Genomic DNA, 23,749 nt, shown 5'->3' on the forward strand with positions numbered 1-23,749 from the left:
TGTATCTGCAGCACTCTGGCGTTCACTACAGAGTGATGAAGGGTAGGGGGGGTGACTTGCTGGTGGAAGGTATTATATGAGAAATTAGGTACAAATTGCATTCCTGCATCCTCATCACCAAACTAGAGCCATTTGTTTGAGTGCTTTGCACTAGTTGGACTCGTGTTACACCGAGCTGCGACACGTGAAACTTGCGCTACTGTGTGAATGCACGCGCTGCGGCTGCGGTATCGTCGCCCACCGGCGCGCGCGCGCACACACACACACACACACACACACACACACACGGCGCCTACTGCACCAGCCTGCCATCATCAGCATGTAGCAAAGGATCTTCATTACATTATCCACGCCGACAGCAAGTAACGCATAGAAGAGAAGCCTGTTCTGAGCGGCGTGCACGCGTGGATCCAGCAGGTAAGCGTTTATTAAAGCAGGAATGCACCTCACCCTGCTGTAGCGTATATGCGGTTTGTAAGTCGACTTGTCAACTCCTGAGCATGGCTGTGAGTCAACGCTGCAGCATTTCATTTGTGTTTTGCAAAAACGCTCCTGTTTGCGGTTAAACTTGGTCTGGATCAGAATGTTTGCTCAATCGCTATGCAGGTTCTTTTGCTTTTGTGTCCAGATAGATAAGGTGATCATTTGGCCAGACAAGGAAGAGCTTCTGGGACAAAATAAACAGCTTTGAAAATGATCAGGATGTGAACTAAACTTTTTTTATTGAATGGAAAATATGACCATTCAATGTGTGTGTGTGTGTGTGTGTGTGTGTGTGTGTGTGTATTATTATTATTATTATTATTATTATTATTATTATTAGATAGATAGATAGATAGATAGATAGATAGTGTGAGTGTGTGTGTGTGTGTGTGTGTGTGTGTGTGTGTGTGTGTTTCTCAAAACAACAACAAAATGGTCAAGTAGATGACACCGTTGCACATGAAAGCACACAAGTTTCCTTATGATACTCACCTTGCCTCTGGTTAATCTTAATTTTTATCAAATTAAATTCACAGGAATTTTAAGATTACCAATGTTTATAATATTAAGATTGATCTGCCTTTAGCCACCAAACCAAATCTCAAGCTGAGAAAGTGTTTTGTTTACATTTTCTTAAATAATTTGATAAATAACTGATAAAGGATTTCTGTTTGCTTTATGATCTTTGCTTCAACCTGGATTACATTTCTATTGAGGTTCACAAAAAAGAAGTAATATAACACATTGTAATTTGTAAATATGATATATAGTGTATATATATATATATATATATATATATATATATATATATATATATATATAGTATGTGTGTATGTATGTATGTGTATATATATATATATATATATATATATATATATATATATAAAAAATAAAGATATTAAGATTTAGTACAAATGTCGGTTTACTACAGTTCATTTAAATAATAGAGCTAAGATTGTTTTGTTATATTTACTGTGTTCATAAAATAATTGAATGCAAATGATTTGTTAGTTATAAGAAAATAAATGATTAATTATTAGGAAGTGTGCATGTCACTGTTCTACTGTCTAATTCTGAAATAAACCAGCTAAGTGGCATTATATTTTTTTTAAGTGCCTGATCCTTACAATAAAACATGGCATATATGCCTAAAAAATGAAATCTAAAACTGCCTTCTCATAGCTAGTTATTGCCATATCTACACTGTTCAGTTAGTATCTGTAATTTAGAAATTGTATTCTTTCTAACAGCATCTTGCAAAGATGGTCTACCAGTTGCAATATCTCTGCCTGTGTTGTGCCAGGGCTGGATTTCACAGAAGGACAGTAATTATGACTTAGATTTTGCCTAGCATTTTTGATATTGACTTGCATGTATAAACTACTCATTATTCTCAGATTGGTCTTGCAGTTCTTCAGTTGGATCAAAAACCCACGACTGATAAATGAAGACTGGCTTGTCTTGTACTACACTGATCAGCATTGCTTAATCCATGATGGAGGAGAGCTGTGATGTAAGTCACACTCATCTTTGTTTGTTGTGTGTGCGTGTGTGGGCGCATATGCTCATGTTTACTTGTAATGCTTTTGATTTATCATAATGTCACATGGCTTGTGTGTGCTGTCTAGTGCTCTCCTGAATCATTGGCTAACGATGATCATTATGTGATGGCGAAACATGCAGTCGTCTACCCATCAGCTGAAGAGCTGGAGGCTGTCCAGTCTCTGGTGTCAGCCGTGGAGGGAGGACTAAAATATGTCTCCGACTGGCTCATCGATTTCACCAAAACCAGCACTCCTATCTCTACTGAACCTGTCGAACCTAACCCAAAGTTAGTTCCTCAAAATTTCACATCAAATAATATATATTTATTTAAGGCACCTTATCTTTTAATGTGCCCGTCAATTTTATTTAGGTGTGGAGGGCCACTGGTTGGAGTCATGCGTGTCGGATCTGTGGCTAAAGGCCTCCTCATCAAGGGTCTGATGAAACTAGAGCTGGTTTTGCTGTGCCGAGAAAAGCCTACTAAAAGTCTGCTTCTCACGATCTGCACCAACCTGCCAGTGCAGATGAAGGTTTCGTAGATTTATTTAGAGCATTCCCACTGAGACCTCGGCAAGCATTTGTTTCCTTTAGAACTGGACTGAAAACTGCTGCTGGTATATTGTCCTTTCTTAAAATAACCAACCTGCCTGAAATGCTTCAGTGATGCGACTTGCTTCAGGAAGGCAATTAACTATCAGCTACTCTTCAGTGGATGAAGTTAAGCTGCAGAAAATGAGTCTAATTGCAAAACAGCCCATTTATAGTGGACTTTGAAGTGACCGCACTGTTTTGTTTGGTTTACTACCTCATTTTAGACAGTCACCAACTTTTACCAATGTAGCTAACCTGATTATTTGTATTAACGTTCCACAGTACGCTTATACAGTATATGCAAATGTGTTTCTAAGAGAGCTGATTTTTGTAACCTTGTCACATCGGGCGAAATTTATGCGCTTTCTGTAGCTGTGCCTTTTCTTTCCTCCTTTGCAGAAACTGTCAGAGGATATGCACACAGTGCAGCCCTGCATTCCAGAGGCAGCTATTCTAGTGTTTAAAAGCAGCAGACCTGATCTGCCTCTGAGGGTCATCCTTACTTCAATGCAGATGAAAAACCAAGAGCTGGAAAAAAACCAAGGTAACAGCTGCTGAGTCCATGTTGCCTGATGCAACCTTGATAAAAAAGGATCAGATAGAGTTCAGTCCACAGAATCCATCATTTACTGATCAAATTGTTATGCAGTTTTATTTATTGATTCCAAGGGAGGCTGATATAACTTCTTGATGATTCAACTCGACACTCGAGTTGTCTTGGCATGGTGCCTGGTGCTACTGGATTCTTGTTTCTTTTGACGCAGCAGCTGTTGCGTTGTTGTCAGAAGCCCTGAGATCTGGGCTTCCTTCTTTACAAATCTTTTCCTCCTCTTTTATATAACACCATGGAATTGGTGCTTCCGAAAAATTCTAAAGAATTTACTCTTTTATTTTTACCTCCTTCTTCTTGCTTATTCTTTTGGAATATGGCACAGATCCTTTTTATTTCATGAGGGCACTAGTGATATGGACTAGCACTGTCTTGTTGGCACTTTTGCAGCTTATAATAATGAGCTCCCACATTTAGAATATGGCTTGTTAGAATATTTGTTCTCTCAGGACAATTTCCTGGGGTGACAAACATAACTAAATGTGACAATAATACCAGCATGCAGATAAAATGGCAAAACTCAAATGAGAAAAATCTAATTGTTGTACTTCACAGCAAAACAGAAATGTAGTTGTATGGAAAACTTAATGGTGAATGTGGTTTTTCTGGTTCAGAGCTCATGCTGGTATTCTTAGTTCTTGCCTATTAAAGCACATTTGGTCTGCTCACTGTCAAAAGTCTCTGATCTGCATCTTGGGTTGGCAAAATAATGAAAGAATTTTTATTTAATTTTTGCATGAAAATAACTACTCTCCACCATGTTTTAACTTGGTCAGATCAGTGGGATCCTAACTGTAGTATTGCACTTTTCTGCCAGTGAATCCTGACAGAAAAGCTCATGGCGAATCTGTTGTGTGTCCTGTTTTGTTCTTCTCACCAGTGGAAAACACAAAAGTGAAAGATCCGTCTGATCTGCTGGACCAGCAGAGATGCCTGCTTGCTCTGGCCTCTCTGCGCCATGCCAAATGGTTCCAGGTTGGCCATCAGTTTGCACTATTTGGTTGTTTTGACATGGATAAATAGAAAGAATCAATTCACAGCTTGGAACAATTTGATGTTTAAAATTCAACACTGTCCTTTCAGGCTCCCAAAAATCAGACAACTTTCATTCCACCTCTGAATGATCCAAATTGTCTCTTACTACCTTTTTTTCCGGCACTCACCTTTCCTCTTCGCTTTACGCTTCTGAATTGCATGATATCTTTTGCTTTTATTTATACATCTTTTATTTTACTAAGGTGTTGTCTGATTTCTGCAGGTCCGAGTGAGTGGGATGAGATCGTGTCTCATAGTTCTGCGGATCCTCAGGGATATATGCAACACAAGGCCAGCCTGGGCACCTCTTAAAGGATGGGTGAGTCGAATAAAGTGTTGCATCAGTATCCTTAATCAGTATCCTTAAGTCAGGATTCAGGTGATTAAAACAATATGAAATGTAATTAAATTATAATCACAGTATGCAAGATCCACTGTTGCTGTTTTGAGAAATCATCGGGTCCAGTTTTAAGGGCGACGTAGTTCTTCTTCTTTTAAAATGCTTATTGTGTTTTTTATAATGAACTCTATATATTGTGTTTGCCCAGCCAGTCGAGCTGATATGTGAAAAAGTCTTTGCCACGAGTTACAGGCCCCTCGGACCAAGTGAGACTCTGAGACGGGTCCTGGAATGTATTTCCTCAGGCATTTTCTTGCCAGGTCGGTTTCCTTGAAGCCACTAGCTACAATGAGGGGGGTAGTGTATTGTTAATTTCACTAATAGGAATCATAACTAGATATTTCAGCTTCTTTTTCCTTCAGGTGGACCTGGGCTACATGATCCATGTGAAAAAGAAGAGGTAGACACTTTGGCAGCTATGACGAATGATCAGGCCGAACTTCTTACCTACTCTGCACAGGTTAAAACTTTCTCATTTGTATATGTGGAAAAATTAAATGGAATATTTGAACCAGAAAGTAACTAAATGTTCTGTATGTTTTTAGCATGCGCTAAGGCTTCTAGCTTTTGGACAGATTCACAGGTTTTTAGAGATGGATCTTCTTCCTACAGCTAAACTTGCAGTGGAACCCAAATTACAAGATGGAGAAGGTTGGTGTTTGTATGTGATTAGTATTATTTACACTGTATCGACAAAGTTTGTAGAAACCTGAGTATAAGATTTATATTTGAACATCCTATTTCAAATTTCATCCCCTTTTGCTTTTATAAAATCCTCCACTTTTTTGGGAAATTGTTCCACCTGCTTTTGGTTGTGGAGATTTGTGCTCATTCAGCCACAAGGGTGTTAGTAAAGCCAGTTGCTGATGTAGGTTGAGGAGACCTGCGGTGCAGTCAGCATTCTAGTTCTATACCAGGCTATTCAAGATCTTCCACTCCGACACATGTAAACACTATCTTCATGAAGCTTGCTTTGTACATAGGGGCATTATCTAGCTGGAAAAGGTTTGGGTCTCCTAGTTTAACTAAAGGGAAAATTTTATACTTCTGCATCCAGAGATTTCCTAAACAATTTTGTGGAAGCAGTTTGGGGAACGGTCCACATATGGCTGCAAAAATCCCAAAAATTTTGTCCATATATTGTGTTTAATGCAATCTTTATAGACGTTTGAAATTAGATTTGCTTTTCTTGCAGGGACATCTCAGAAAAGAATAAATGGAGATCAAACTCCTGATGAACCTAAAAGCAAAAAGATCTGTAAGCATAGTAATGCTTGGTTCTTACATTTTTCTTTGATCATTTGTAACAAAAACTGTTTTAACTATCAATATGAGAATTTCTTAACAGTTCAGGCAATGTTGTTTAGTCTCAGGTAATGCTGCAGGCTTATTATCAACTGATGGCACAACAGATTGTAAGAGAAAAGTGGAACCTCTGTCTAAAAGCTTTGGCAATAAATCCAAACAAGGTTCTTCATCAACTAAGGTAAAAAGCGATTATTTTAAAATACACAGAAAATCCTGTATTGTATTATCTGTTAAATATTGTCTAAAAGATTAACTGAACATTTAGCTAATGAACTGAAATTGCCTCATGAATTTGTAATGTTCTTTGTTAACAGAGCTCACACATACTTTGACAGTGGTGGCTGTTGTTTATCACATATCCAAAGGGTTATAAGGTTTGTTCTGGTCTCCAGGTTAAGCTTCAGGGCCCTGTTCTAACAGCCAGAGGTAAAAATCCAGTAATGGAGCTAAATGAAAAAAGGAGAGGTTTATCCTACAATCTTATCACTGAAAATGGAGAGAATCAACAACAACGCTTCATCATTGAGGTGGGAGAAATATTTAGTCATACTTTTTAATGAAAATGCATCATTATTTACAGTATAAGCACAATGAAGTATATTGGATTTAAGGCAGATATTATTTATAGAAAACATTATTTCATAACATACAGTTGTTAAAGTTTGGAAACAGCTAGTCTTACATGGTTTTTTTTGAGAGACACGTGAATTTTCCTTCTTTAAATGCCACAAATGGTGTAATTTAAAGATATCAAGATTTACTTGACCAAACAAATCTATAAATGTACCAATGTTAATGCATGAATAACAGATTTACACACTTGAACACCCTCCAGACAGTTAGTTACTCTAACAATCAGCTGGAATATTTAGCCATATCTCTTATAAAACTTAGTTATTTTTGACAATGCGATTCAGTTCATCGCATAGTAGCATTCTTTTTGTTAAATATTCGTTTTAACTGGAGTAAGTCTCCAACCTTCCATGCTCCAAAACAACCTCAAACCATATTTGACTGTGGGTGCGAGGAAATCTGCTAACATCTCTTCTATTTTTTCATCTAAGTTCTTCTATGTAAGATATACTATATATGTCACATTTGTAAGATATGTAAGATATGCATGTATGTATCTGTGTAAGATATATGTCACATTTGGACTCATCTGTCCACAGAACTTTCTTCCAGTCATTCACTGTTTAATTCTTGTATTATTTTGCCTTTTACCTAGTTTTTGCAAATAAAAAAAGGACCATGCATGTGGTCCCCAAAACGATAAAAGACTAGATGTTCCCAAACTTTTAATAGGCACTGTAATATGTAATAGTTTTATTTACACTCCAATTACACTGAATCCACTAGCCTGCTGTGTGTGATGGGTATATGATTTAGCGATATTGTACATTTATATAAATGCATTGAATTACATTTTATCTCTGGATTTTTTATGTTAAAGCAAAAAAATTCCCAGTGGAATATATTCAACGAATGAATGAATGAAAAAAATGGGTCAGGCATTATTGTCTAAGCTTCTCTGTGCATTTTTGAGTGATAATACTCATACTAGTGAACTTCGATTTTAACTTGTGTAGCTTCTACAAATAATTCGGCAGGTTTGGTAATATAATCAGCGTATAATAGTCTCTAAATATTGTCTCAATATAAAATAATGTAGAGATCATTTAACTGTTATAACACCCAAACCCTGGGTTAACCATTCATTACACCTGATGAAGCCTCTTGGGTAAAATACAACGATTGTTGCTCAGACTTTCTGCTAATCACAGCTTTTAATTGGTCTGCATGGGATTTGATTTACTTGTATCTCATAGAAGTGTAAAGGGATATTTCCTGTTCTTAGAATTTTTTTTATATGACAAGTCCTGGGTCTGTACCAAAACTGTTGTTTTATTGCTGTGTATCAGGTGGAAGTGGATGGACTGAGATTCAGAGGATGTGGGCCTAATAAAAGGGTCGCAAAAGCAAACGCAGCGTTGGCAGCAATAGAAAGGCTCTTTTCAGCACACAGTGCAAACAGCAATAAGAGGAAGAGGCCATATACAAAAGTAGGTTAAGGCATATATATCAAGAAAAGCTTTTTATCGAGTTTATCGATATTATGTTTGCAGGATGTTGTCTTCTGTCGTGGTCTTTTAGGCGAGTTCATCTGCTGTAAATGGGCTTTCCAGAGCAAAGAGGACTGTAACAGTGCCCAGGCCACTACTTCCTATTTTTCCTCCAGCTCCTGCATACTTTACACCAGGTATGTACTGATTTTCATTTATAATTAAAAAAATTCTACATTTTTATTTATGACTTTTTGCAGATAACCACACATAGTATTTGTGCACATTTCTTTGCAGGCTTTACTCCGTACGGTTATGGTCCAGTGGTACCTCCACCACACGGTAGGTCTCTTTATCTAATAATAATCAGTACAACAATTTTCCCCTATTTCTATTCTTCCATTTGGGTACACCAGTTTTCTTTTTGTCATTAAAAAGTCACTAAACTGAAATCTGTGGAAATGGATTCTTTAGATTGTTTCTAATAGAGTTTTGTAGGTCTGAAATTTTGCATGCAGTTTATAGTGTGTTCGGATTTGCAGGTTTAATTTTCCAAACAGAACTTTTTTAGATGAGTCTATGTTGTCATATGTACTAGATATAAATATAAATTCGCTCTGACACCTCTAGTAGTTTTTGTACCATATATAAGCACTTTAATAACAGTAACAACACATCATCAGCCCTGTCGTTAAAGATTCTCAAAGGAGAGAAGGTAGAAGGTGTGTCCATGTTTAGTCAAGCGAAGGACAAGCACTCAATCAAAGAGCGAGGTCTGATGCTGCCTATTTGAAAGACCTGGTAATTGCAATAGAGCTTTCTATTATTAATCAAAACTGCCATCCACTGACAAATCCAAGACGGCTTCAAGCGTTTAGTGACCTAAGCCTGATTTCAGGGGTTGTGGGCAAATTAGATGATTTTGATAAAAATGTGGAATATTAAGAGTTGCATAAAATGAAGCATTATTTGTTAGAACAGTTAATGTTATTTCAAAGTGTTCATTTATGTAGTTTTTAAGGGTTTAGTTATATCTAAGAGATGGGGTAACCAATTTGGGGTCCAAAAATAATATTTCAATGGAATGAAGTAAGCAAGAAAGAAGAGTATATAAACTTTTATGGCATGTGTCATAAAAGTGTCCAGAGTGACTTAAAGAAAAGCTTCTGTCAATAAATATATCCTGTTCCTGGTAGATTTAGGTCAGTATTCTTGATGACATATACATAATTAAATCCCTGTTGGGTAGGTTATATTCGCATGAAAACACACACGCGCACACAAACATTTTTTGTTTATTTGTTTGTCAAGTCTGAGATCACATAAAAAATCTGGCATTTATGTTTTTTTGTCAATTTGGAAATAACCCAAAAAATGTTTTAGATTTTTGTACAAATATTTAAAACAAAGAAAGTTAGTTCTCCGTATCTGCATGGTCTCGTTCCTTTTTAAATGTAAGCAAATAAGTACGTGATATTGACCGCATCCACTGCTTTGTACAAAAGGTCAGCTTTTCCTCATGCCTAATCTTTTATTGACCACACTCTGATGGATTTGATATAAAAATTGATCATAAGGTTTTTATCCTGTCAGAATTGTAGCGTCTGTACAGCGTCTGTACTATTGATCATCCTCTGATGGATTTTATATAAAAATTGATTGTCAGAATTGTAGTGTCAGAGCTTAAGTGCACACTGTCGTTAAAGCAAAAAAAGAATACTAAGACATTGTAAATATTGCAAAGAATCTATTTTCCACTCAAGTTGTTGTCAGTAATATAATTTGTGATGGACAAATGTTTTATTCATTCAGAAGGAATGCACAGTTAAAGCATTATTTACTAGTGCTCGCAGAATAGACATCATCATAGGTCTTTAGAAATCATTTGAATGGAACTATTCACCCTTTTTCTTTCTTATTCTTAGCTGGATTCTTTTAAAATGATTAGTTTAATAGAATAAACAATTAAACATACTGTACTAGAAATATTTCTGATTTTTGAATTATGACTTAGATTATTAAAATTAATAAAGCTAAATGAAACAATTGCACAATTGTGAATAAATAGCACAGAGGCGAATAAATAGACCGAATATAGATTGTGTTATGTCGACTTTTTTATGTCGCGGAACCCTCATATCTCGAGCACAAGGGGGGAAAAAATAGAAATTTTAACGTCAGTTATGTCGATCGGCACTGTGCAGCCGCAGAAGAACTCGCGAAAGTGGCGGAAAAATCAAACCTTACAGATACTACAGGTGTTTGTATTGTATACTGGTGAATCTCTGCTGTTAGTAAGTGCACATATGCATTTTTTTGTTAAATGTTATGCGATGAACAGGAGCGCGGCGCTCCCGGCTTCAACTCCTTACCGAGCGCGAGCAGGGTAAGGAGCACAGCTCTCTCGGTAAGGAGCGACGCGCGCGCTCGGTAAGGAGCACGGCTCTCTCGGTAAGGAGTTGAAGCCGGGAGCTTCAGAGAAAGCGTCCGAGAAAGCACCTGCCACGCCCCCTTCGGCCGTTTGAGACTTTTCTGTCCCTCGTTTTTGGTTTCGGGTTCGGTTTTGGATCTTCCGGGTTTTTTTTCCGGCTTCGCGCCGTGCCGCCGGTCGCGGTATTTTTATCTCTCGCTCGGCTTATCTCCCCCTCGGCATCGCGGACGTAAGTTTTTTCGGACACTTTGCTTTGTGTGTTTGTGCGGATTACTTCAGCCTGATGGTCATAAGTTTTCAGAAACTTAGTTACTGTTTTTTTTTCTTTCCACATGTGGACTAAATGTGAGACGGCACTGTGCAGCCGCTGTTTTTTTTTTTTTTTTTTTGAGCGATCTGTGTGTTTATAATGTTGGAGAATATAATAAAGGTTTGTATGGAGAATGGACGGTGGTTTGTATTGTATACTGGTAAATCTCTGCTGTTAGTAGGTGCACTTATGCCTTTTGTTGTTAACAAACGTATGTACATTTTTTTTAGCATGCCTTCATCAAACAAATCGCGGCAACGCTGTTGTGTAAAAAACCCTCCAAAAACACGAGCATGCACATTCTCATTTATTAACGCACATCATGTACATAAAGAAATTTCAAGCACGTTAATATATTGCCGCCATTTTGATTTTCGTTTATCTCGATCATCGGTTACCTCGATGTTTTTTGGCGACCCCCTAGGACATCGACATAACCGGGTTCCACTGTATAACATTATGACCAGTGAAGTGATTACCACCTGTTAGTGTGTTAGTGGGTGGGATATATTAGTCAGCAAGTGAACATTTTGTCCTCAAAGTTGATGTGTTAGAAGCAGGAAAAATGGGCAAGCGTAAGAACTTGAGTTCAATACTCAATGGGTCAGGACTGTTTGGGCAGCAAAAGTGTGTGGGTGTGGGTGTATATATATATATATATATATATATATATATATATATATATATATATATATATATATAGAGAGAGAGAGAGAGAGAGAGAGAGAGAGAGAGAGAGAGAGAGAGTTTTCTTTAGTTTCATGACTAAATTGTAGATTCACACTGAAGGCTTCAAAACTATGAATTAACACACGTGGAATTATATATGGAATCACTTTGCACACTCTTGGCATTCTCTTGATGAGCTTCAAGAGGTAGTCACCTGAAATGGTCTTCCAACAGTCTTGAAGGAGTTCCCCGAGAGATGCTTGGCACTTGTTGGCCCTTTTGCCTTCACTCTGCGGTCCAGCTCACCCCTAAACCATCTCAATTGGGTTCAGGTCCGGTGACTGTGGAGGCCAGGTCATCTGGCGCAGCACCCCATCACTCTCCTTCTTGGTCAAATAGCCCTTGATGCCTTCAGTGTGACTCTACAATTTTCATAGTCATGAAAATAAAGAAAACTCTTAGAATGAGAAGGTTTGTCCAAACTCTTTTGGTCTGTACTGTGTGTGTGGATGTATGTATATGTGTATATATATAATGTGTGTGTGTGTGTGTGTGTGTGTGTGTGTGTGTGTGTGTGTGTGCAATATATATATATACTGGCCAAGACTACAAAAAAAGTCTACAAACAAAAACATTAAAATCAATAAAATTCAAGATTAAATGGGGATATAAGGAGACGAGCTAAACTTATTTTCAATGTAAATGTATGCATAGAAGGGTTAAAAACAAAACAAAAGTGTAGGTTTAAGATTTCGTTTAAAAAACACTACATACACGCTAGCTTTCAGTCATTTCAGTCTGACTCGTCCCCATTCTCGGTCATTTAACACTTTTTTCTCATGATAATCATTTTTTCTTTTCTTTTTTTAGGGCGTCAAATTGTACCCTGCATGTTCCCTGCTAGACCCCAACTCCCTCCACGGCATGTCTTTCCTCCTAACTTCCACTGCTTTCGTCCCTATTTCTAAGTCTGTTATTCTAAGGGAAATTGTGAGGGTTCAAACCTTCCCTTTTCTTTTGCTTATAGTTTATTCCTTATATTTATTATTTCTCAGCAAATGTGCAAAAAAAAGAAAAAAGAATAATAAAAATTTTTTTTTCAATGTGGTCTCTTATTACAGTTTATATATAGGTGTGTGTGTGTGTGTGTGTGTGTGTGTGTGTGTGTGTGTGTGTGCATAAAAAAATTAAATCAGATATGTAGATGTCAGGTCTCTCTCTTTTTCTCTCTTTGTCCCCTCTGCAGGTGCTTTGTATTTTGACGGTCCTGTTTGCCCTCCGCAGACCATCACTCCTGTATTTCTTCACCTGGGAGCACAGGATTTCTGTCCTGATTTTTACATTTAATGTTCTTTCCAAACTGGTCTGAAGCTGTGTGTGGCCTGACCGGACTCACTATAATTTATACGTAACACAGGGTCATTTTCTGGTACTGAGGAAGGTTTCCTTGTTTCAGCATGGATCAGTAATCTCCTCTGTTTAAACTCAAGGAAATTTGGGACATAAATGCAACGCGTGTTTTGCATTTATGCTTAATTTATATTGACTTTGTAAATAATTTTTTTTTCAGAGTAGGCAATATTTTATCAGGGCTATTAGCAATAATGAATTAGATGCACTGCTGATAGGTAATACACAATATTCCATAAATGCTCCGAGATTGACAGTAAATTTGTATTTTAAATAAATAATATTGTATTTATACTAGACAAGAAATGTTATCAAATGGAGTCCAGTTCTTTGTCCATTATGTGGCACATACTTAACCCAACACCTTGTTATATGCTAAATATATGCACGTAAATGCAAATAGTCAACTATACACAAAGTGTTTTATAATAAAGGCTATACACATATTTCTATGATGATTGAATTGTGGTTAAAATGTGTTCTGTGGGTTTGTGTTTTCTGTGACCACTGTATTCACATAACAGCTGTACAACATCATTAAATTTTTATTATCACTAACCTCAGCATTGATTTTGGCATTTCAAGTTCAAGTTTATTTCTATACCGTTTTTCACAATAGACATTGTCTCAAGCATCTTAACAGAATTTAAGATTTAGGTACATAACCAGTGCTAATGGAAGAGTTTATTATTTTTAGGACCGGTTCAATTAGTTCTGAAATAATCTGTTTAAAGAACAGGTGCAGTGCTTTTATTTCCTGTAAATTTTGCCTCCGTACTAAATAAAAATCTAGTATTATTTTTATTTTCTGGGAGAAATATGCTGATCTAGCACATTAAGAGATATTCTATTATTCAGGAGGCTCTTCACGCTATTTGCAATATTATCAATTTGGTTTGACGCCATTTTTCGTTCTAATTTTTAAACGTTTAAGTTTTAAGGTGTGCTTATGACTATTATACCACAGTGCTAAATCTTTCCTCCCTGATTCTTTTAATTTTAAGGGGGCTTCATCATCAAGAGTGTAATGGAATGTTGATTTGGCCCAGTCGAGCACTGCAGGGTCAGGCAGAGATCTAATTAATGTCTATAACTCCGGAAGATTATTGCTAAAACTCTATGTTTTGCTGTAGTTGAGTGTACGCTTAACACGGTAACATGGTGAGGTACTAATGCTATGACTGAGGCAGATTTTAAAATAGATAAGGTAATGATCTGAAATAGCTTCCGACTGTGGAATTATGACAATTTTTTTTTTTTATATCAAATCCAAATGTTAATATTAATTTATGAGTGAGTCCTATAACATCTTCTGACTGAATCTAGAATGGACACAACTGCTGTTCTTAAGGAAAAGTCACTAACAATTAATGCTTTGTCTAAAAAAGTACCGTATTTTCCGGACTATAAGCTGCTAATTTTTTCCCACGCTTTGAATACCGCGGCTTAAACAACAAAGCGGCTAATTTATGGATTTTTCCTGGGTTTTTCCAGACTTCAGGTTTCACAAGCTTCAAGCTAAAAATCTGAACCCCATAACATTAGACCAATGAAATTCCCGAACGGGTTCAGTTGAACCAATGAAATTCTTTATCCTAAATCAGGTGCGCTCCCACTGAATCGGGCCGCACCACATCATAAATATGGATGATGCTCCTCTGATGTTTGACCTGCCGCTCACTCGGACTGTCAACAGGAAATGCGAATCATTGTGAAAACAACCGGGCATGAAAAACACACTTCACCTGTGTTCTGAGCTGCACGGCATCGGGAGAAAAACTTCACCGATGGTGATTTTTAAACGCATGACGATGCCAAAAGAAAAACTCCCTAGAGAAATTGTTGTGAAAGGAAGGAGGAAGACCGTGAACAATGACTTTCTTGGTAGGCTACTGTTTAGATACAAGCCATGTAACAGACACTGTCTTTCGTTAAAGCCTGTGTAAAGTTAATTTGTTTCAATGTAGACACCTGCGGCTTATAGACAGGTGCGGTGTATTTATGTTCAAAATAAAAATCTTTGTCAAATTCAGTGGGTGCGGCTTATATTTGGGTGCCCTTAATAGTCCGGGAATTACGGTAGCTAGATTTGTGAAATCTGCAAATTCTACCAGAAAATCAGAATAGGGCCCTGGGGTCTATAAATAATAGTGAATGGAATTGACTGAATAGACTTGCTTTTAAGCACTAAATATTTTATGTTGGTGTAAGGAACTTTGAATGTTAAATCTGTGTTTAGTTTTTTTTGTTTGACACTTACCGATTATTATTATAAATAGCTGCGCCTCCGCCTCCTCTGCTATTTAGACATGGCTGGTGTATGTAACTATACCCAGGAGGACTAGCTTCATTTTAATGCTAGATATCCGTCCCATTTAATCCACGTTTTTGTCAAACACATTACATTAAACTCCTGGTCGGTAATCATTTCATTTATAGTCAGTACTTTTGACATAAGAGATCTAATAATCAACAATCCTATCGTTAGATCAGACTTGCTGGCTGTGCATTGTCTTTTTTAATTTAATGTTAATCTGGTTACTTAAATAGACTTTCGGGGAATTTCTACATTTTGGTTTTGTTAGGGAGATAGACACTTCATGTTTGTGGGGTCGGCATCTACTTTTCGAAGGTCTATAATCTTAATAAGGTGGGACACAACTGGATCTGGCGCAACCCCTGGATGGCTTGGGGTGGGTAGAGAAAGAGAAACAGTGGAGAGGAATTACTGTAGCTGCTGTTCTTATTAGCAAGCACAAGATAATAATGTGCATTTGATTAGATGTACTGGAGCATAAGATTATGATATTTGCTCTACCACCTTTAGTGGACTTTGGTATTCTAGGACCTACTAGAAGTCTGGAGTTTTGAGATCTCAAACATTCTGATGGATTGTAGCATGTTCAAAGATTGGATAGATACATGGGAACCATTTTTTTTTATTGTGCCTTAACCTATGAACCTTATGTACTCTATATACTGTGAATCTGGCAACGATGCTTCTGTATGTGGAAGTATCTTTTCGGTGCACTGTAAAGAAGCAGGGTAGGTGGAAATGAATGGTTTATGAGTCAGGTGTGCAGGGTCTTATATTTTAGGCAAAAAAGAGTGGGTGAGCAGATGTAACTACAGTTTAAGGCAGTGTCAAGATTTTGCCAGGTCCCTTACCTAATACTGTGTGAAACTTTTGAGTGAAATGTAATTTGGAGGTCTTAGAGTTGGCGATTTAACACAGGTGCTGCATGATTGATCATGTAATTTAAAAAAGTGATTGACAGCAAACCTTATAATGTGTGTCTTTTTGACATTTTCCATCCTTTTTTTTAAAAAGTATGCCAGATTTTCAGTTCCTTTAGGATTAGTTCACTTAGACTGGACAGCTGAGGAGTGTTAAAGACATTTTCTTTTGGCATTCCAGTTTCAGTGCTATTGATCAGAGAGAAAAGGTGATAATTAGTCAACTCTTCAATGGCGGTGTGCGGAAAACATGCATATGAAAAATAAAACCAGTCCTGGTTGTTTTAGCTATGTGTGTGTGCTTTACCTCTAGTCTTCTGCTGATATAGTTCATCCCCCTCAAAGTGACATAATTTCAAAAGGCACATACAATTCATATGATCAGGCTTCTACAAACAGAAAAGATTTAGTTTAAATTTTCTCATGGTTGTGATGTCAAAAAGAAGACTTTATTAAGAGGAATAAAGCTGAGCAATTCCATAAAAGCATTAAAATCACACAGTCTGTACATAAAAAATTTTAAACAGCAGTTTTTCTCCAGAATTATCTTAAATTTGCCTCTTGGGTTTTCTGTGTTTTCCCAACATATTATTATAATGGTGGCATAGACTGTGCAACAGTTTCTTCTCTTAAGCCATCAGACTTAACACACAACTGAACTGAAACTCACGCACACACACACCCAACTGTGTGACTGATCTGTACAACCCGGACTCAACACAAACTCGTACACACTTCACACATCCATGTCTTCAGTACCGCCCAAATTATGTTACCTCGTTATTACAAACTGGTTTACATGCTGTTTACATGCTGTTTTTGCACATCTTTTTAACTGCTGTTATTGCAAGCCTTTTTGTTTACATTTTGTTAATTACAAGGTACACGCCTGTACTCGGTTCTCTTTTATACACTTCACTGTGTAACATACAGTAGGTTTACTGGCAGCACTATTTTGTGTTTTGTATATTTGTCCTACACTGTCTTGTGTTGTCTTACACTGTCTTGTGTTGTTTTGCACCAGGTTGCACACGATGCACTTTATTTGACAAAGACACTTGCTAGTCCTTAGCTCTGTGTTTTCTGTTATGTAGCCTTATCTTGTTAAATGTAGCATCAGGGTTCTGGAGGAAGTTGTCTCATTTTATTGTAAATATATATGGTTGAAATGACAATAAAAGCTTCTTGACTTGACTTGTAAATAGACTTTGACCATATTTATAAAAATAATGAGCTTTCTGGACTAATTTTTTGACCAACTTTCTTGACTCATTTCTTGAACAATCATTTAGTAACACTACACATAAAGGTAAAATCAGCTATGCTATTTTTTTTGTTAAAATACCAGATCAGAAATTCACAAGATAATTAAACCAACCTGTCTGGCATAAACAATCATTCCATGATCACAGTCACTACAAGCACATTTCTTCCCTCATTAGTTGAAGCTCTTGACCTGTAGCTATTAAGTATTATTTAATGTGCTACTGCCACATGAATGGCTGACTGAATAATGGCACAATTAGGTAGATTTGCTTTTAGTAAAGTGGCTGTTGAGTGTTCTAGACTATGCTATTGACAAAACCTACTATCTTTTGAGTGGAATGATCACGGGTTCTATTTTCTAAACGCATTCTACCGTATGTATGAGAATGTGATGCTTCAGCTGATTGGATTCTCTGGAGCGCTTTTTTGCCACAGGCAATGCAAAATAACCCCCCAAACACATACACACACAGTGTAAACCTAACGGTAATGGATGGAAAAAGCATTCCTCTAAATTGGAACACAGCCATGATGCGAGCTAAACTGGCCCAGACTGCATTTCCTGTAGTGTCCTGGTGGTCCCTCCTGCTGGAATATCCGCTCGCAGTGCATAATCTAAAAATGTCCCTAGATTTACAATCAGATGATACAAACAAGATGTTTGCACTTTGAATACACAAGTGTGCATAAATACATCACAAACAGACATGGTATAATGTATCGGCTTGATGAGGGGCTTTGAATGAGGACACTAAGGACATCTCATTAAAAGAAAAAGAAATATGAACTTCAGTATAGCGTCCTTGTGTCTTCAGTATAACACTAGGTTCCACAAATTCCCTTCACATTCAACAGACAGATGGTCTTCTCACATTCACACACACTGGGCACACAGGAGGCCAGCCTATGCAGCAGTGGCAAAAATCAGTGTGGTGTGGGGCACATTTTATAGCATGCATAGAAAGTGATGACTTGCTGAATGTCATGTGCATAAATGTCCTGGAACGTCCTCTGTCTTGATATTCTAAAAAACATCTCTGCCAGTTAAAGTGCAGTAAAACTTCTTATAAAAAAAGCGTTACCACAGTGGAATAATTTAAAATTAGTTATTTAAAACTTTAAAATATATTTTTTATTTAAAAAACAGCTGTAGGAAAAAACACATACAGTAGTTTTAATAATTAGGGCAATATATTATTACTAGTTAAGCTTTGTTACTGAAGCTGGCTTAAAAGCACTGTTAGCTTTTGTTGTTTAGCTACCTTGCTTTTGTAAGAAAAATTACCCCTATTTTACATAGAGAGTAAATAACATACCATACAAACACAGTAAAGTCAGCCATTAAGCCAATCCAGGGCTCGACTGGAATGTTATTTATATTATAATTGCCACATTACCCATATTATAAGTATGACAAAATATGCAAAATCATAAAACTCCAGCAACAGGCACCTGTGACATATCAAACTATTTAAAATAGTGGGCAAAGTTGATTGCTGGGTATTAAAATTTACGTCATGTGTTGCCATGTGACACCATTAACCCTGCATCCATAAAAACATAGACATGTGACGCTTTAAAACATTTGTCTGACTGTGGAGAATTGCTTTAAGTGCTTTGTAGTAAAATAAAGCATGTCTCTTGTCAAGTTTTGCACTGACAAGCACCATTCACATTTCCTTCAGGAAATGTACATTCTAGTTCTTGCTATAATTCCCATATTCTTTAAATTATGAGTGCGAGTTCATGACAATCCACAAGCGTGACCATTCTGGCACTTTTAGCCGAATTCTAGCTCAATTATTATACACATTCAGTCATATAAATCCAGTGCAGTGTTCAAACCCAGCTTCAACATCTGTCCTTTTTTTGCACCTGCAAATCTCAGACCAGAAATTGTTAATCAATCTCACTGCAGTCCGTTTAGTCCTCGATTAGCTTTGTCGATACCTACAACAGAGCGATGACCTTTTCATCCTTCCCAAAGCACTCAATCTCTGTGATTGTTGCTGATGGGGCTAAATGCTACCCCGGGGTGCTCCACACTGTACTCACTAATAATAAAGTAATGTAGCTGAGAAAACTGCACAAGCTCTTATGCAGTAGAAGTAATCTGGTGTTAGAGTTGAATCTATCACAATATGCTCATGAAATGAAATATGGTGGCTATATTCATATACTGAAAAGGTGTTGATATCCAGTATCACTAGTCAGTTTTTTTTACTCATAAAGTAGCTGTCAAACAGACATGAAGGTTCATTAGCAAGGAACTTAAAAAAATCTACTACTGGCACAATATACAGTCACTTAAACATGTTATTAAAAAAAAAAATCTTTAGCTAACAACTTGTTGGCTTTTAGTATTGGTGATAACATGATGCTAGTTATGCTAATTTTTTTCCTATATATTGTTAACTAGATAACTACCCAGTCATAGATTTGATTAGGTTTAGGGTCTTACAAAAAACTGAAGAATGAATTGGAGAGTTTATTTGCTTGGTGGTTTAGATATAATTAGGGTTTATTTCCACCCCTGAAACCAATGACAACATCTATTAGTATCAAAGGTGTATGATTTTTATATATTGGATTATATTATACTGAGACACTGCTTACTTTTGCCAAGGTTGTGCATTTAATTTCCCAATATTTGGAAATTTGGTACAGTCCTAACTATGTCGCTATAATACTACTACATATGAATGTTAAATACACAAACTTTATATTTTTTCTATCACAAAATCAAAATTAGATGGATTCTGCGCCGCACAGATTATTTAACATGCTGCAGCAGCACCCCCTCCTGGCTACTGAGTAGAAGTGAACCCCATAATTAAGCAGTTGAGACATTTAGTTACAAAGCTCATCTTGAAGATCTAGATCTGAATGAACTGATTAAATAGACGTTTACTGAACACCCATTTGTTTATTTAGAGGTAAATAAAAGGGTGAAATGGCTGAGGAATATTCGGGGTGGTACATACATGAGAAGGATTTTGATTTTGACTTCAACCATCTGTTCACAAATTCAGGAGAAAAAGAAAAAAACATTCCTTGGTTTGCAACATGAGGTATTCCATTCCTAATACTGTACATACTGGAAAAAAATGGAAAACATTCACAGACATGGAAAGCTATAATCTTCTGTAATTGTTGGAGGGAAGGGGTACAGTCACAGCACACATGGGTTATTGTAAAACAAAGCACAAACACAGAAGCGTAAAATGTACACAAATAGTACAAAAAAATGCCTTGAACTCTAACTTATGGTGAGCAAAAACTGTTCACAAAATGTCTAAGTTGGTCAGAATTGATGGGGTAAAACAAAAACTCAGAAAAAAATAGAATAAAATACATTTCTAATCAGGGTCATGGGTGCAGCTTGAAGAGCTGCTTGTAGTGGAATTGCTTAGTGTGCTGAATTTCAATTAGAACGATCCAATGCAAAATCTCAATCGTGCACAGACATTTTTATTTAGAGTCAAAGGCAAATTTTTTTCGATGCCAAATGAGTGTGCAGTCAGACAGGGCTTACTCACATGCCAACAGAAGACTTTGCAATTCTAATTCTTCTTATAGAGCAATGGAGAGTCGTATGTAGACCATGTTTAGTAGTACAGGTAATAAAACAATGAATGGGTTTAGCTTTCAGTCTGCAGAAAGTAGGAAAACATAAAACACTCTTTTCTAAGCAGAAATTCAAGGATTTGGACACAAGGCATACATCGAAAATGTTCTAGACAAGATGGCTGTATAAAAAAGGACATTCTTTTTTCATTTTTCTGTTTATACAAAAATATTCCCTTTCAAAGTATAAAAGGCACTTCATCTACAGACACCTGTTGGATGTCAGCACAATCCATGTTTCAAAGGCATTTCAACCACAGGAGACGCATATAGCTTTTTTGATCTATTAAATCTGATATTCCTAAAGCACCATAAAAAATGTGAGATTGGAGGTAGACAATTAATGAAACTTTCAAGCGTGAAATCACCTCCGTCAATGTGAACTAAACCTGATGAGTTACATGTTGAGTGTGTTGTGTAGGTGTGTGCATATGTTTATGCACAATCATTCCTGACCTTAACAAACAGTCCCCTTCAAAAGTATTGGAACGGCAAGTAAAGTCCTTTTTTTGTTATACAAATAAAGATATCTGGGTTTTTTTGTTATATAAATAAAGATATCTGGGTTTTTGTTCAAAAGATGGGATGATTGATAAACATGAGATGATAGATTAGATAGATTCTGTTCTCATTTCCTGATACTTACATCTAGATTAATTAATTAATTAAACTTTTGTTTAAAGTCATCTGTAATCAAGTGATTAAAAAAAAAAAAAAGTGCTTCTTGATGTCTAGGCACTGATTGTTGAAACATTTGATAGGTCTTAATATCTACTCTCAGTGTGAATCCTGCTTTTTAAACTGTGAACACTGCATTTGTTGTTTAAAAAGGATGAACCAGCCTAAAGACCAGAGAGCTGTCTAATGGAAATCCAGTTTGAAGAAAAGAGAAGAAAAAAAAAAAAAAAAAATTCAACCAGAACCACTGCAAAAGCACTGGACATACCCAAGACAACTACAGGAAATGCCCTAAAAAATGACATTGAATAAGCTAGCCAAAAAACCCAAAAACATCCCTTACAACCAAAAAGGGCTGACGGTATCACTATCCAGTTTAAAGCAGAAATATTGAGGCCATAGCATAAGATGTAAACCACTCATCTGCAGTAAGAATCAGAAAACCCCTTTGGAATTTGATATACAGAGATCAGACACAAGTTTTTGAAACCAAAATAAACCTCTGTCAAAGTGAAAGACAAGCCAAAACATACAAGCTCACTGGTCAAGCATGTTGGGGGTAAGACAAGGCAAGTCTGAAAAAAAAACTCACTGATGATGTCACTCATGATGGTTGCAGAAAGAATGCAGAAGTCTACAGAAACATTGTCTGCTTATTTACAGAGAAATGCATCCAATCTAATTGTCACAAAATTCATGGTGCAAGATAATGACCAAAACACATTGCTAACGTAAAAAAGGCTTCATTAAGAGGAAAAAGTGGAATGTTTTACACTAAACAATTCAATCAGCAGACCTTAGAGACAGGAGGAAGAAACTCCTAAAAACAAAAACAACTGTGATAAAATCCTGGAAAAGCGTTTTTTACTTAAAAAACTGGTCAAATGTTTGTTCATACGCTTTTGCAAACCTAGAGTGCCAAGTTTTAATTTAATCTAGATGTAAAAATCAGTAAAACATATTCAGCTCTATCGTCTCATTCTTTTTTTTATATATATCTCAAACCAAAATGCCTTCAGTGTGTAGTAAAAAAAAAAAAGTTTAGCTTTGCCGTTGCAACACTTTCAGAGGGGACTGTATAATCCACCGAGTAAGTCATTAAAACGAGACCTACAGACAGAGAGAGACACATACAGACACAATTCTGCACCAAACCTGAAGAAAAGTCAATATGAGTGACAGTAAACCTTAATTCACTAGAACAGCCAAATATAGGATTCACCTTTATACAACAAAATCTTTCTCACATTGCACTTTACAAAAAAATATACATACACATATAAATACATATGTTCATGTGTAAAAAACTGATACAAAATGAGTACTGTAAATGCAAATATGTGTTGAACTTACACTTCGGCACCTATTTGTAACGGGAAATCTTGTGCGCGAAGCACAAATGTGTGAATAAATTAACTCTTTTGGCAGCTTGAGACTGATCACTCAAAGTTTCTTAAAGTCTTCTTTAAAAAATTAGTTGAAGAGAAAAAAGTAGTCCTTTAAAGAAAAGAGCTTTTTTGTCCATTAAACCCCCAGCTTGAGGAGTCTTGTTTACTTTCAAGATTCTCTGGATCTCATTATCCACCATGTTGAGTCTGCAGTCCAGGCCTGAGCAGTGAGACCCTCCCCAAGAATTCTCAGAGCACAAAGCTAAGTTCTAACTCCTCTCTGTTCTTTCCTTCTGTGCCCTATATGAAGCATACAGGTCCTACTTCCAGGTGATAATTAAAGCCTGGCTTTTTGTTTGGGAGGTTCAGCACATCGACTATAGGCAACAGGTTGGTCTCCTGGGTCTGGAAAAGGAACTGCGTCTGATGCCACCGACCATCTCTCAACTAAAAAAAAAAATAGCATCAAGTGTTAAGATGCAGCAAATAAGTATATTAATCTACAGCAATACTGAACAGTAGTAAACTTATTAAGTCACCATCATACGTATGTATTTACCACAAAATATTGTAACAATACCTACATTTAAATAAAATTAATATGCTGTAAAATGTTTAATTGACTGGTAAAGATAAAATATAAACAGATAACTTCTGCCTGTACACACAAACATACTTTTAGCATGATCAGAAAATAT

General features: G+C 36.6%; 2 protein-coding genes across 6 annotated transcripts in view; one reads left to right on the forward strand and one right to left on the reverse strand.

Moving 5' to 3' along the window:
- Nucleotides 1-209: 209 nt before the first annotated feature.
- On the forward strand, nucleotides 210-13,413 carry LOC124380396 (spermatid perinuclear RNA-binding protein-like). Of its 5 annotated transcripts, none has more exons than XM_046841331.1 (17): nucleotides 236-417; nucleotides 1,734-1,808; nucleotides 1,881-1,996; nucleotides 2,112-2,558; nucleotides 3,019-3,163; nucleotides 4,110-4,204; nucleotides 4,488-4,583; nucleotides 4,813-4,924; nucleotides 5,027-5,124; nucleotides 5,210-5,315; nucleotides 5,860-5,922; nucleotides 6,032-6,150; nucleotides 6,365-6,499; nucleotides 7,895-8,035; nucleotides 8,127-8,232; nucleotides 8,333-8,377; nucleotides 12,692-13,413. In XM_046841331.1, the coding sequence occupies exons 3-17, from the start codon at nucleotides 1,976-1,978 to the stop codon at nucleotides 12,790-12,792; spliced, it is 1,830 nt and encodes a 609-aa protein (XP_046697287.1). In that variant the 5' UTR covers nucleotides 236-417; nucleotides 1,734-1,808; nucleotides 1,881-1,975; the 3' UTR covers nucleotides 12,793-13,413. The 5 variants fall into 5 exon arrangements, with proteins under 5 accessions (XP_046697290.1, XP_046697287.1, XP_046697286.1 ...); XM_046841335.1 differs by having other exon boundaries at nucleotides 252-417; nucleotides 1,734-1,996; nucleotides 2,112-2,314; nucleotides 2,399-2,558; XM_046841334.1 differs by lacking the exon at nucleotides 12,692-13,413 and adding an exon at nucleotides 12,316-12,548 and having other exon boundaries at nucleotides 210-417; nucleotides 1,734-1,996.
- Nucleotides 13,414-20,264: 6,851 nt separating this feature from the next.
- The window catches only part of col27a1b (collagen, type XXVII, alpha 1b), a 69,140-nt gene continuing 65,655 nt past the window's right edge, over nucleotides 20,265-23,749 (reverse strand). The window contains exon 61 of the mRNA XM_046841773.1: nucleotides 20,265-23,498. Within this exon, the coding sequence (XP_046697729.1) occupies nucleotides 23,352-23,498 (147 nt within the window). The 3' untranslated portion in view covers nucleotides 20,265-23,351. The remainder of the gene's footprint in view (nucleotides 23,499-23,749) is intronic.

The sequence above is a fragment of the Silurus meridionalis genome, chromosome 27, assembly GCF_014805685.1.
Source record: "Silurus meridionalis isolate SWU-2019-XX chromosome 27, ASM1480568v1, whole genome shotgun sequence".
NCBI classification, from domain to species: domain Eukaryota; kingdom Metazoa; phylum Chordata; class Actinopteri; order Siluriformes; family Siluridae; genus Silurus; species Silurus meridionalis.